This window comes from Octopus sinensis, linkage group LG8 (genome assembly GCF_006345805.1).
Source record: "Octopus sinensis linkage group LG8, ASM634580v1, whole genome shotgun sequence".
In the NCBI taxonomy this organism is placed as follows: domain Eukaryota; kingdom Metazoa; phylum Mollusca; class Cephalopoda; order Octopoda; family Octopodidae; genus Octopus; species Octopus sinensis.
The window spans coordinates 93588736-93602265 of record NC_043004.1 but is presented as its reverse complement, the minus strand read 5'-3'; the positions used below and the strand labels follow the sequence as shown (position 1 = coordinate 93602265).

General features: G+C 36.5%; 1 protein-coding gene across 12 annotated transcripts in view; it reads left to right on the top strand.

Moving 5' to 3' along the window:
• The window catches only part of LOC115215058 (dedicator of cytokinesis protein 7), a 213939-nt gene that overhangs the window by 156001 nt on the left and 44408 nt on the right, over positions 1-13530 (top strand). For 8 of the 12 annotated variants that reach the window (XM_036505609.1, XM_036505610.1, XM_029784198.2 and 5 more), the window contains 4 exons: positions 45-116; positions 7406-7553; positions 9414-9510; positions 12010-12112. In XM_036505609.1, coding sequence (XP_036361502.1) covers positions 45-116; positions 7406-7553; positions 9414-9510; positions 12010-12112 — 420 coding nt within the window. The remainder of the gene's footprint in view (positions 1-44; positions 117-7405; positions 7554-9413; positions 9511-12009; positions 12113-13530) is intronic. The other 4 variants (XM_036505613.1, XM_029784205.2, XM_029784204.2 and 1 more) reach the window with 1 other exon arrangement.

Sequence of the window (13530 nt, the reverse complement as noted above, 5' to 3'; positions counted from 1 at the left end):
TTTTTTTTTTTGTTTTTTACTCTCATGTTGGGTCTAAACTATAGATAACCCTTGACAACATCTTACCATTCCGCCCGCCAAGACCAACATCTGCGGCATCTTTGAATGTGCTCTTGGTAAAGTCATCAAATTTTGTTTAGCACGCGCAGATTTTCTTTTTTTTTTCTTTTTCCAAAAAGAATTTGTGCCTTGAGCATTGCCTGTGTTGGGTTGGTTCGCTTGGTATTTGGATTGGTTTCTCTGGTTTTTTTACTTTGAAATTTTGATTTTTATTTATTTTTGGCTTTGTTTAAAAAAAAAATTTAACAGCTACAAGAAAATTTTACTAACCGCTCTTAAAAATGCTACATGCTGTTTTCTATATTTTAAAGCATTTGTGAGAATTAGGTTTGATTTATCTATAATCCCTCTATTTCCTTCTTACTTCCATTGGTCACTGTTAATTCCATAGTCTGTACAGTAGATTAGCAGAATCAGTAGAGCATCATACAAAATACCTTGTGATTGTTATGTCTTCCATCTATGCTCTGCATTAAAATCCTGTTGAGATCCACTCTATCTTTTATCCCTAGTACCAATCTGGTAATGAAGCTTTAATTAACTATAAGAATTAACTATTCCTATTCTCCAAATATGTCATTGTACTTATTTTAGATATCAATTAATTAGGTAAGGACATCAAAATATGTGTATTGTGATGATACACAGGCACCGGTGACATGTCTGCATATCAGTCTGTTATCAGCTAATTTCTTTATATTGTTGCAATAGTTGTATAATGACACCTGCCCAGTGGAAATGAATATCCAGTGGTTTTTGATGTCTTTCATTTCTCTTGCTTCTGGGCTTTCCTCTGAAGGTCTTCATCAGCAGATTTCACGGCTGGATATCCAGCTGACCTCAGTTATCCTGACCTGGTCATACTGGCAAGCTGGGGTAATGATTGTCACATCATGCTGTTAATAACACAATTTCAGTTTAGTAAATCTGCTTGTACATAATTATAAGATTCAGAAGTATTAGATAAACATTCATTCATATAGGATTCAACAGTGTATGTTGAATAACATTGTTATGTGATGAAGTTTATGCTATGAGCTGGTACCTTAAAGTTCATAAGATGTTGATTTATGCATTGCATTCCCAGGGGAAAGGATATTAGGATGTAAATTTTGGAAATTACCCCAGACTTTGACTCTATTCTCTCACAGTTCAGATTTTAATTTTTGAAGAGTATCCAGAAGACAACAAATGATGAAGTACTAACAATGGCAAAAACTAAGCCTGTTTTATTGGACACCATCAAAGAGAAAAAAAAAACTAAAATGTTTTGGACACTTAGATAAAATAATTTATAGAAATTTTTAATAGAAAGCAAAAGGAAAGGGGGAAACCAAGAAGTATGCAGATAGATAATACTGAGTTGAAGAAACTTTAAATAGAAGTATAATAGGCCAAGCAACCTCTCAGAAGTCATCTTGAAAAAGTTCATGTGTGTCACAGCTTGAAATACAGAGTTTAATTCTTCCAATGGGTAGAACTTGCAATGAACTTTGTCTACTTGCCTTGTTCTAGATACACTCCATGAAGAGTAACTACTTATCAGTTATGCTGCTATTACCCAATGATTTCTAGGTATTATCACTATTCCTGTTATCATCATCATCATTTAGCGTCCGCTTTCCATGCTAGCACGGGTTGGACGGTTCAACTGGGGTCTGGGAAGCCAGAAGGCTGCACCAGGCCCAGTTTGATCTGGCAATGTTTCTACGGCTGGATGCCCTTCCTAACGTCAACCACTCAGTGAGTGTAGTGGGTGCTTTTTACGTGCCAGACGGGGCTGGCAAACGGCCACGGTCGGATGGTGCTTTTTACGTACCACCGGCACAGGGGCCAGGTGAGGCTGGCAACGGCCACGGTCGGATGGTGCTTTTTACGTGCCACCGGCACAGGGGCCAGGCAAGGCTGGCAACGGCCACGATCGGATGGTGTAATATACACTGAAATATTGTTGTGATGTGTGGTGCAATCTTGTAATACCATTGATTGCTAATTAATAAACAGGTTCACATCCTTTGATTGGCATTCTTGCTGAAGCCCTTTTCTTTTATGTTTGGGGCATATTCTGGACTGGATTTTAAGGTTGTTACATGTGGGCCCTATTTTGAAGATTGTAGAGAGTATTTAAGGGTAATTTAACTGTTAAAGCGAGCAGGTTGAGTGAAACAATAGTTATTCCCTTATTAGTTCAGATTGCAGTCATAATGGTCAGTGGTATTACAAGATATCTTTTCTAGATGCCCACCACCTGTTTAATTAGAATAATCTCTGTGAGTCTGTATATGTTCTTTCCCATAGTGATCTATTTTTTGCCTGACATTTTTTTCCCTGCTGTTTATTTTAAGTTTTAATAAATTTGGTAGCGGAGCCAGGTTAGAAGATGATTCTTTAGATTTTAAAGAAAATGCATTTTTGATAAATTTTAGCGTTTTTACTGAATGCTGAGAATGACCCTATGATAATTTGCTTCATGAAATTGTGTCGTGAGCATTTTAACTGTTTAAGTGCTTGCAAGGATCATATAACAGAAGTATTGTCTCTAAGTGCTCTAAGTGAACAACTGTCAACATTGCCTCTTTGAACAGAATTGCTTTTCCATATTTGATATCTAAGAAAATAGTTTTGTTACTTATCCCTTATCTAGATCCATACCTTTTTTTATATGTAGCAATGCACATGATACCCTAATGTATTGTTCTCTTCATACATACTCTCACATCTGCTACAACAGTGAGAAATTACATTCTGGTTTGTTGTGTGTGCTTTACTCTTAACAATATGGTCTTTATTAACAAGAATTAATTACTCCTACCCTAACTCTTAACTGTGTGATTTCTTTTAACAAAATGCACACTTCAACTTCTTCATTTCTGCATCACATGGCTCGGAAAATTTTGCATTATGTTTTTCCATGATTTTCTTCTTTTTTTTTTATATCAAAGAAATCTAAATTATATCTCCATAGCAACTGTAAATAAATAATCTTTTTTTGTGCATAAATATCAGGTGAGAAATTAGCATAACGATGTTTTCTTTTGATTGCTTGAGGGCAAGGATAAAATATTGAACGGCTGGGCGATCAAGCTTGTAAGTTTTTTTTTTTCTTTTACCGGTTTCAATTATTTGCCCACTTTAGCACTTCCACATGATCTTTGTGTGCTTTTAGCAAAGTTCACTCAGCTGCAAGAATTCAAACTAAAGCCTCACTCAATTCTCTCCTTACCTGAGTGTTGTTTCCTGAGGACAGAGACCTGCAGATGCTTATAGGCATTAGCTACATCAATTCTATCAATCTATGATAACCTACAAAGAACGTGGTGCTACCTCTACTTCCCAAAGTCATTTATAGGTTGTTTTTTTTTTTAAACTATCCAAGAGTTCTATGGAGTACATTTTCTGTTAGCAGTACTACTTTGTGTCCATGGCTAAGATTACTTGCTGACATTACCTAGCCTGAAGTAAATACTACAGAGTAATATAGTTCATTGTTGTAAAATTGTACTAAGTACTCTTGTGGACCTGGAGAGAATAATGGGAAACCATTCCAGTATTATTTCTCACTGAATTCTCTGTGTGAATACCTGGACTTCATTCAATGTCCTTATAAGCTAATGGGTACGTAACTAACCACCTTTACCATCACCTCTACATTTGTAATTAGATTGACAATCTCTTAACAGAAATTCTATTGTTTTATTTACATGGATAAGGATGGAGCAATAACTGTATTTACTGATGAATCTTAATCTTACCACAGGTAAAAACCTGTGAGAGACTAATGTTGTTAACCTACCAAATGTAATTATCTCCCAACCACAGCATCTTGAAAGTTGGAATAACTTCACAAACAGCTTGATGCAGGACATTACAAACTGGTTTACTCACTTGCTACTTACAGTAGCAAAGATTCGACACATGGTGACAAAGATTGTAAAAATCAAAGGAATTGCATGGAGGTTTTTATATATAACTTCTGCAGAAGGGGCAATATCTGGCTTCTTCATGCCCTTCAAAATTGGTGAGAGCAAGAGAGATGATACTCAGCTTAAACATCGTAAAGTCAATACCACCATGACTGATATCCAATCTACAGTGGAGAAGGCTAGCCACTGGATTTGGTTAAAAGAGACGATGAGCAATAGCTAGAAGGATATTGAGTTTAACTTTATAACCAACTGATCTAGCAAGCGGGGCCTCATATCAGTGAGGGGGGGCCCGGTGCGCATTGATGCCATCGAGAGGTAGGCCCCGAAATGGCACGCATTCTCTCCTGATGACCCTATACACTTGCTGGCTTCCGGTATACGGAGCTTTTGACTGGTAGCACTTGCATGTGCAAGTTGTTTGCAAGACATTGTTGCCAAGAAAATCATGAGTGGGGAGAAAATCCTTGTAGATTGATATTTTGTAGCTGGAGGATTAGAAGAAAATGATTTGTGCAAAGGCTTGGAGTGGGATAAAGAGAGGAAGAGATATGTGTGTATCAGATGTTCTTGATATACAGGTTACCTGTGCATTTTGGGCAATTGTTCTCTAATGTAACATCAGGTTGACCAATGCCTCTTCACACATTGAATTTGATAGACAGTAACTTTGTAGAAGCTAGTTGTGTGTGTCTGCATATCTTTTGTTGGTGTATATTGACAAAAAATGTGGTCATTAGCAAGAAAAACTGACAGACTAGTGCTTTTGAACTAAGTCTGCATCAATTTACACAGACAGTTCCTTGTTATTCTTGCTAGCAGAGCAAACACAAATCAAGGATTGACCTGCTGAGAACCTGTAAGCAATAATATTAATGTTCACCAGTTACAACATAAAATAAATATATAAAAGGATTCGTCGACATTCACTGTTTTTGGCATGCATTTTCCCTCTTGTTTGGGATTATTCCAGTGCCAACCATTTGAAACATGCTTTCAGAATTCTTAATCTTCCAACTCGAAACTGGATACATGATTTTTCTAAGATCTTTCCAGACAAGTATTTTTTTGCTTTTTCATATAGACACTTTGTTGCATTTTATAATTATGGGGCATTATTTTATCACACATTTTGTTTCTCTTTCTCTCAATTAATTTAGGGAATTATGTTTTAATTGAAAGCCAATTAATATTATTGGCCTGATTTCAAATATTCCAACTGGATCATTTACCTGATTAATGACTTTGGATAACACATGAGTGCTACAACATTTTTCCTCTTTCATAAAAGTCCCAGGTTTTCTTGCCTGTTTAAGAAACCACTTTTTATTTTTATTATTGGTTGGCAAACACAATCCCATGTAAGGCAGAATCATCATTAGTATTTAGCTACATCCTGATTCAAATCCCTACTGAAGCTAAACTATACCATTCTGCCTTCTGAGGCCAATGTAGTTCTATTTTTGGCTCTAAAATCCAAGGCCTTGGTCCTAAATCCTTATTTGTAATATTAGCAGAACTGTTACAGTATCAGATAAAATGCTTTGCAGTATCTATTCTAGCTGTTAACATCCTGTGTTCAAGTCTTACTGATGTCAACTTTACCTTTCATCCTCCCAAAGCTGATGAAAATAAATACCACACAAGTACTGAGATCAATTGTTCTCCTCTGCCCAAATTTTTTGGTTTGACCTTATGTCAGAAATTATCAAGAGTTGTAGATTGTCACAATTATTAGAGCAGCAAACAAAATGCCTTGCAGTATTTGTCTCAGCTCCTTATGTTCCGAGTTCAAATTCCTGTGAGGGCAACTTTGCTTTTGATCCTTTTTTATGGCTAATTAAATAAATTACCAGCCAAGTACTACAGTTGATTAAATCAACTTACCCCAACATATACATACAACAAATTGCTGGCTAATCTAATCTAAAAAAAATTACTATCATTATGAAAGCAAGATAGAGAATGGTGTAGATGGTAGGGTACCTGATGAAAAGGTTTCTTATTTTTAGTTCTATCTAGTGTTATATTTCAACCCTGCTCAACTTTGCCTCCATCCTTAAGTACTAAGCATGTATTTTGATTGATTATATTGACTGTGTTACCCCTACCTCCTACAATATGTGACCCTGCACCAGTTTATGATATCATAAGGCAGTGATATATAAATAAGTGATATACAATAAGGCAGTGATATACAATAAGGCAGTGAGCTAGCAGAATCATTAGCATGCTGGGCGAAATGCTTGGCAGCATTTTATCTGTCCATATGTTCTGAGTTAAAATTCCACCTAGGTCAACTTTGCCTTTCATCCTTTCGGGGTTGATAAAGTAAGTACCAGTGAAACACTGGGGTTGATGTAATCGATGTGCCATTAGTAGAAAGTATTATTATGGAATACAATAGTGCTCTAAACTAATTTGCCTGACTGTATTTTGATCCAACCTTCTATTATTGTATGTTTGATCCCTCCACATATCAACTTTACCTTTCTCTGGTAGTTATTATATTGAGTGCAAACCATGTTTCCTTTATAAAACCCATTCCTACCTTTACAAATCTGCACTTGCGTACGATAACTGATATCATATTATCACTTAGAATCCATACTGCTTCGTTATATTTTTCTTTACCTAATGCTTTTATCTGAGCTCTTCAAAGTAATCAGCATAACATGATGCATTCCAGTTTCTTAGTTCCTTTACTCTTTTACTGGTTCCAGACAATGAGCTGTGACCATACTGGGGCACTGCATTTTTATTTTTATGTTTTTTTGTGGCTGTTTTGTTTTACTTACATCAAACTTACTAATACTATATGGTGTGTGTGTGTGCGTGTGTGCTTCTATATATGCATATAGATATATATGTATATATATATACACATATAAAATACACATAGTTTACAGTTAAATATTTCTTTGTTGTTTTTATGAATATTTGCTAATGGGATGAACTCACTTCTATTTTTTTAGTTATCCACAAACTAAAAATAATATCTATACTCTTACATACATATTCATATACAGAACTGTGTGTGTCTTGATGTACACACACACATAGATATAAACAGTCACACACATACATAAAGATTACTTTAATTTATATCTGTGTTTCTATGAGTAATATAATTATTATTGTTATTAAAACCATTTTGTCATAATTCATTCGTAGGTTATATATTTCTCTCAAACAATATATGTATGGGTTATAGTTTAGTCAAAACTTTCTTATTTCAGTTTTTCTTGTTATTCAATATTTCAGTTTTTCTTCCATGTATAAAATTTCAGTGAAATCCACTTGAAAACCTTAAATGTCATAATTAAACAAAAAAAAAAATACAATACAAAAAAAAACAACCATGGATGTTTGACAGTTAATGGTTGTAATAATATTTGTCTATTGTCTTCTCTTGATGTCAGGGTAAGAAAGCAATGAGTCAGTATTCCCAGCAGACATTCCGACGAAGTGTTGACATGAAGACGCGTCTTGAAGAAGCAATTCTCGGCCATTCAAATGCCAGGACAGAAATGATGCTAAGGCGCCGCCAAACAAGCTTCAGTAACTCAGGTATTTCATGGCACTAATACAGTTTACTTGGTTATTTTTGTTTAGCTACACACCTGTTCTGATTCAGCCAGCCTAAGGTTAAACAGTGTTTTCTCCCATTTTAAATGACATCCGGTGTGTTGTTACTATTTTTGGATGGTAGGGTTTAGATGTAAGGGAGATTTGGCTGTTGTTTCTAACAGGTCATGTGGCCATGCAGATGTTTCTTGCCTTAATTAATTGAAGTGACCAACTGCCTTGGAAGTAATGGAGAGTCAGTTATTTTTGACTAGATTCAGAATACTCCATACCTTCCAAGCTTGAGGATAACAATGAACTTATTGTATACAATGCTCAGGTGCACTATCAATAACAATACAAAGTTCCTGGTTTTGGCTAAAAGAAAATACAGGAGAATCAGTTGTGATTTTATTCAATATTATTCCCATCTCAGATTCACACACTTGTTGCAGCACCCCCTCATCATCATCATCATCATTTAGCATCCGCTTTCCATGCTAGCATGGGTTGGACGGTTCAACTGGGGTCTGGGAGGCCAGAAGGCTGCACCAGGCCCAGTCTGATCTGGCAATGTTTCTACGGTTGGATGCCCTTTCTAACGCCAACCACTCCGTGAGTGTAGTGGGTGCTTTTTACGTGCCACCAACACAGGAGCCAGACGAGGCTGGCGAACGGCCACGGTCGGATGGTGCTTTTTACGTGCCATCGGCACAGAAGGAACAGCTGCTCTAGTTTGGGTACTAACCAATTCTCTGAAAAATAAGCCGGATGTATTCTGGCCCTATATTTTCTGTTATGATCAACACACTGAACCCTCAAAAGTCTGGTTTAATTTTTGCTGTAAAGTAAAACAATTGAGAAGATAATGTATATCGGAGTACAGACTTATGAGTAGTCACAAATTTGTATTAGATTGGAATTTCCTCTCTTTGTCTTTCTCTCTCTCTCTCTCTCTCCCTCCCCACCCCATACCTATCATGTTCACCCTACAAACATCAATTTGTATACCTTCAGGTTGAACAACAATCACAGCAATCTTCACCAGCCTTGTAAGAGTTCAGGGCATCATCCTTCTCCTTGTACTGAATGATAGCAAAGTGAATATCCTTAGGCCATCATGTTTTATTTTTCTGTGGAGTATACTGTTCCAGAATTTGTGTGATAGGAAGTTTATGGAAGGAGATTTACAGAAGGAGTTATATAGATGTTTGGATAGTCTCTATTTGCTTACCTAGAGAATAAAGACCAAGTGTCTTTTGGAAAAGAAAGAATATCATAAACTAGATTATCTGTTCCCCGCCAACTTAGTTTTGCAAAAATCAAAATGAACACTCTGATCTTAATGAATCTGTTACACAGTGTCTTAAAAAGATAACTCTAAAAAGCTTCATCAATGAAATGATGGAAATGAGCTGTATAGAAAGATGGTGATGGAGCTAGTGAAGGAATGAATTAAACTTCTAAAAGTTATTTGTTTGTATTATTGTTTAACGCTGAGTCAACCATGATCCAACAGAATTTTGGTCAAAGGCACTCAAGCAGTGATACTCTCATCCTTTTGTTTTCAGACATAGTATCTAGAATTATATAATCCCTTACTGTTTTTAGATGGCAGGGTGTCATTTGAGGAAGATTTGGTTGTTATTTCCTGTGAGTGAAACAGCTCTGTACAGACTCCTTCATGTAAACATATGGTAACGTCGTCATAGGAAAAAATATTGTTGATAATGGTGTGACACTCTTAAGGGTTGGTGATATTCTGCTGTAGATGGTTGTTAAGGGTTTATTGAATAGTTAATTCTCTCCTGCGATGAGCATTTGAGTTTATCTATAACTTACCTGTTCAAAATTGTTTCTCAGGTGACCGTACACCTCCACCAGGGGCTTCGGAAGGAAGTCGTCTTCGCTGGCGGAAGGACCAATTCCAATGGAAACAGCCCCATGAGCACTATGAAAGGTATGTACTGCATCCCGGTGAAATCTAAACCATATTATGTTTTGTAGGGTTTTGTTATTTTTTTATATTTCATGCCACTGGCTTCTCTTCAAAACATTGAATGTGAAACTAATGTAGGTTACTCAATATTTCATAACAATCAGAAATGTTGATTTAAGACATAATAACATTTTTATGAAATTTTGTTGTTTAACATTTACACAAATGACTGACCAAAAGATGGTTATACACAACGTTTTATCTGTACTGATGATTTATACTTGGTGTGCCAAGCAATAATTGTTTTCCAGTGCTGGGTTAACCATTAAGCAAAATAAGCACGTGCTTAGGACATCAAAGGAAGGAGAGGGCACCACAGAAATGGTAAATAGTTTACAACACAAAAGAAATCACTTTAAACTTGCTAAAATAATATTCAAGATGTGTTTATCTACTAAGTATAGATGCAGATGTGTTACCTAAGATTAATTTTGAGGATCTGATCAAAGACTTTGCAATTCAAAAATAGAGGAGGAAACTTTTCAAATATAAATAAATTATAGTTATACAAAAATAAACATAATTTTCCCTCTTACTGTTTTGTTTCGTTTTGAAAAATGAAAATTTATTTTATGGCTTGTTATTGTTTATATTTTGAATTACATAATCTTTTATGGGGGAACCAAAATCTTTTAAGTGCTTAGGGCCTCGATGGGTCTTAATCGAGCCCTGACTATGTTTGTCGTGTATACGTAAAATGTTGTTGAGCCATAATGTCATGACATAAGTACATACATACAGAAAATTGTTATTATAAGAAGGATAATAATAATAATCGTTTTGAATTTAAATAATTTTTTTTAGATTACAACAAAAATCATTAATAAATAGGCACAGGAGTGGCTGTGTGGTAAGTAGCTTGCTTACCAACCACATGGTTCCGGGTTCAGTCCCACTGCGTGGCACTTTGGGCAAGTGTCTTCTACTATAGCCTCGGGCCGACCAAAGCCTTGTGAGTGGATTTGGTAGACGGAAACTGAAAGAAGCCCATCGTATATATGTATATGTATGTTTGTGTGTCTGTGTTTGTCCCCCTAGCATTGCTTGACAACCGATGCTGGTGTGTTTACGTCCCCGTCACTTAGCGGTTCGGCAAAAGAGACCGATAGAATAAGTACTGGGCTTACAAAGAATAAGTCCCGGGGTCGATTTGCTCAACTAAAGGTGGTGCTCCAGCATGGCTGCAGTCAAATGACTGAAACGAGTAAAAGAGTAATATTTATTTCTGATTTGTCTGTATATTTTTGTCCCCTAAAACCACACATGACTTTATGCGTGATTGCAAACTCAATCAATTAGTTTTATTGCAGTTACTTGTTTACCTGACAACAAAACAATTCAAACATTTTCAGTGTCGGAGTTTTGAATTGAAAAGTTGACAGTTCTCATCCTGTTAGCAGTACAGCTATGTGTTTGTGACCAAGGTACTTGTCACTCCACAGCCTTGTCCGCACTCTTGTACATGGGTATATTATAACTAGATATTTATCACTAATGTAATGAATGGAAACACTCTATATTTAATGTGTTTCATTAGTTTGCTGTACAAGTTCAGGTCCACCTCTTCTAGTAGAGCCATAAAATCAATACCTTGTGATATTAACCTGTGTCATTTTACATTTTAAGTTCAAATCCTACCAGGCTTGAATTTTTGTTTTTATTCTTCCCATGTGACTTGATTGTTTTTTTTAACTGATTCACAACCAGTTGTGATTTAGTTCATTAGTTGTACTGCTCTGTAACTCTTTCCAAATGATTCACAACTAGCATGATAAGTCTTGTATGGGTTAATTGAAAGTTAATGTTAATCCTAGTGAGACTTGAACTCCAGCTGTTATTATCTGTTTCTTTTGCTTATTTCAGTCATTGGATTTTGTCTTTGCTGGAGCACAGACATGAAGGGTTTAGTCGAACAAATCAACCTCAGTACTTATTTTCTTAAGTCTGAAATGTATTGATTTCTTTTGCTGAACTGCTAAGTTGTCAGGACATAAACAAACCAACACCAGTTGCCAGGTAGTAGGGTGGGGGACAAACGCAATCACAAAAACACACATACAAGCACGCACACACACACACATACATATATATACGACAGGCTTCCACACAGTTTCTGTCTACCAATTTTGCTCACAAGGAATTGATCAGACTAGGGGTGCAGTAGATGGTACTGCACAATGGACAGAACTTAAAACCACACTGTTGCAAAGCAAGCTTCTCAACCACATTGCTATACCTGTACCATTTTTCTTCAGAGCAGGTACATCCATTCCACCCATATTCACTTTGAAAACCAAAATAAAAGGCTTTCAGACAATACTGATTGTCTTTAAGAAAGGAGGAAACAGCTGATTAATATTTTTGTTGTATAACATTATGAAACATGATGTTGCTCTTAAGTGATGTTCATCATTATTAAACATTTCATCTCTTTTTCTTCCATTTCATCTCTCTAACCAGTCAAAAGTTCAGCCGTGATGTGGAAGTCGATGCCCATGTAGAAGGCAACCTTGCTTCAGAAGTCAGCATGGTAGCGCTTGATACTTTGGAACTCATCGTACAGGTTTGTTACCTTTTTCTAAGTTCTTGTCTATTATCATCATCATCATCATCATCATCATTTAGCGTCCGCTTTCCATGCTAGCATGGGTTGGACGGTTCAACTGGGGTCTGGGAAGCCAGAAGGCTGCACCAGGCCCAGTCTGATCTGGCAATGTTTCTACGGCTTGATGCCCTTCCTAACGCCAACCACTCCGTGAGTGTAGTGGGTGCTTTTTACGTGCCACCAGCACAGGTGCCAGACAGGGCTGGCAAACGGCCACGGTCGGATGGTGGTTTTTACAATCCACCGGCACGGGGGCCAGGCGGCGCTGGCAACGGCCACGGTCGGATGGTGCTTTTTACGTGCCAAATTTTGTTTTTGGCCATCCCTGTGTGTGTTCCTCATACATGATGTGTAATGTACAGTATGAAGTACCTTGGAGCAAGAGATAAGTTCTCTGTGATCCAAGTCTATAATCACAGTTTCAGTTCCTAGTTGAAGTCGAGTTAACTTCATTTCTTTTTTTCTATTTGTAAGAAACGTTTAAATACCAGGACCTTTTTAAACTAGTGAGAGACTGAAGTAGTCATAGTCAGTTATTTAGCCTGCTATATAATATTGGCGTTGGACCTATTCAAAAACATTTTGTGTGTGTGTGTATATCTATGTATATACATATACACCCCTTCTTTTTGACTTACGACCTATGTGACACTCAACCGTCTGCAACCACAAAAAATAAGGAAATGAAAAAATTAGTAAATAAAAAATCAATTTTCAGATGTTAGGCAGCTGTATCTGATAACTATGGCAGCATCTGGCAACATAAGCCTCTCTCAGACCCAGGCATCCACTGTCTGCCACTGTCTCTTACTCAGTCACTTTCAAGCATCAGTTGCATTCAAATGAAAATCATGTTGAAAATATAAATCCAACATAATGACCAGATCGACTTACAACCTGTCAGTTGGACTAGAACTTGGTCATAAGTTAAGGTCATAAGTTAGTAAGAGACTAAAACTTTGATTTATTAAAAATTAAATGAAGATATGCAGTGGAAAATGAGTAGAACTTTCGGCAGTTATGATGACATCTCCAGATATGTTTTGGATAATTTAAACCACCTTAGTAAAACAAAAGTTGTACACTCTAATTTCATGTTAAGGCCTGGTAGTTTTGTGTTGAGCTATGTTTTTCTGATGAGTAACAGATAGTGCTGAGGAAGTCTTTTAAGACCAGTATATGTTCTGAGTTGTCAAACTCATTCCTTACTACATATTGCACTTATATATGTGTATATCACATGGGAAATAGTCAGGGGATAGGTTGGTGTAATCGGTTAGCACACTTACTGCAAATATAAGAGGTGTGGATTCAATTCTCACACATACTAATACTCACTTTTTCCATTGTAGGCTTATATGCCCCAATATTAAACT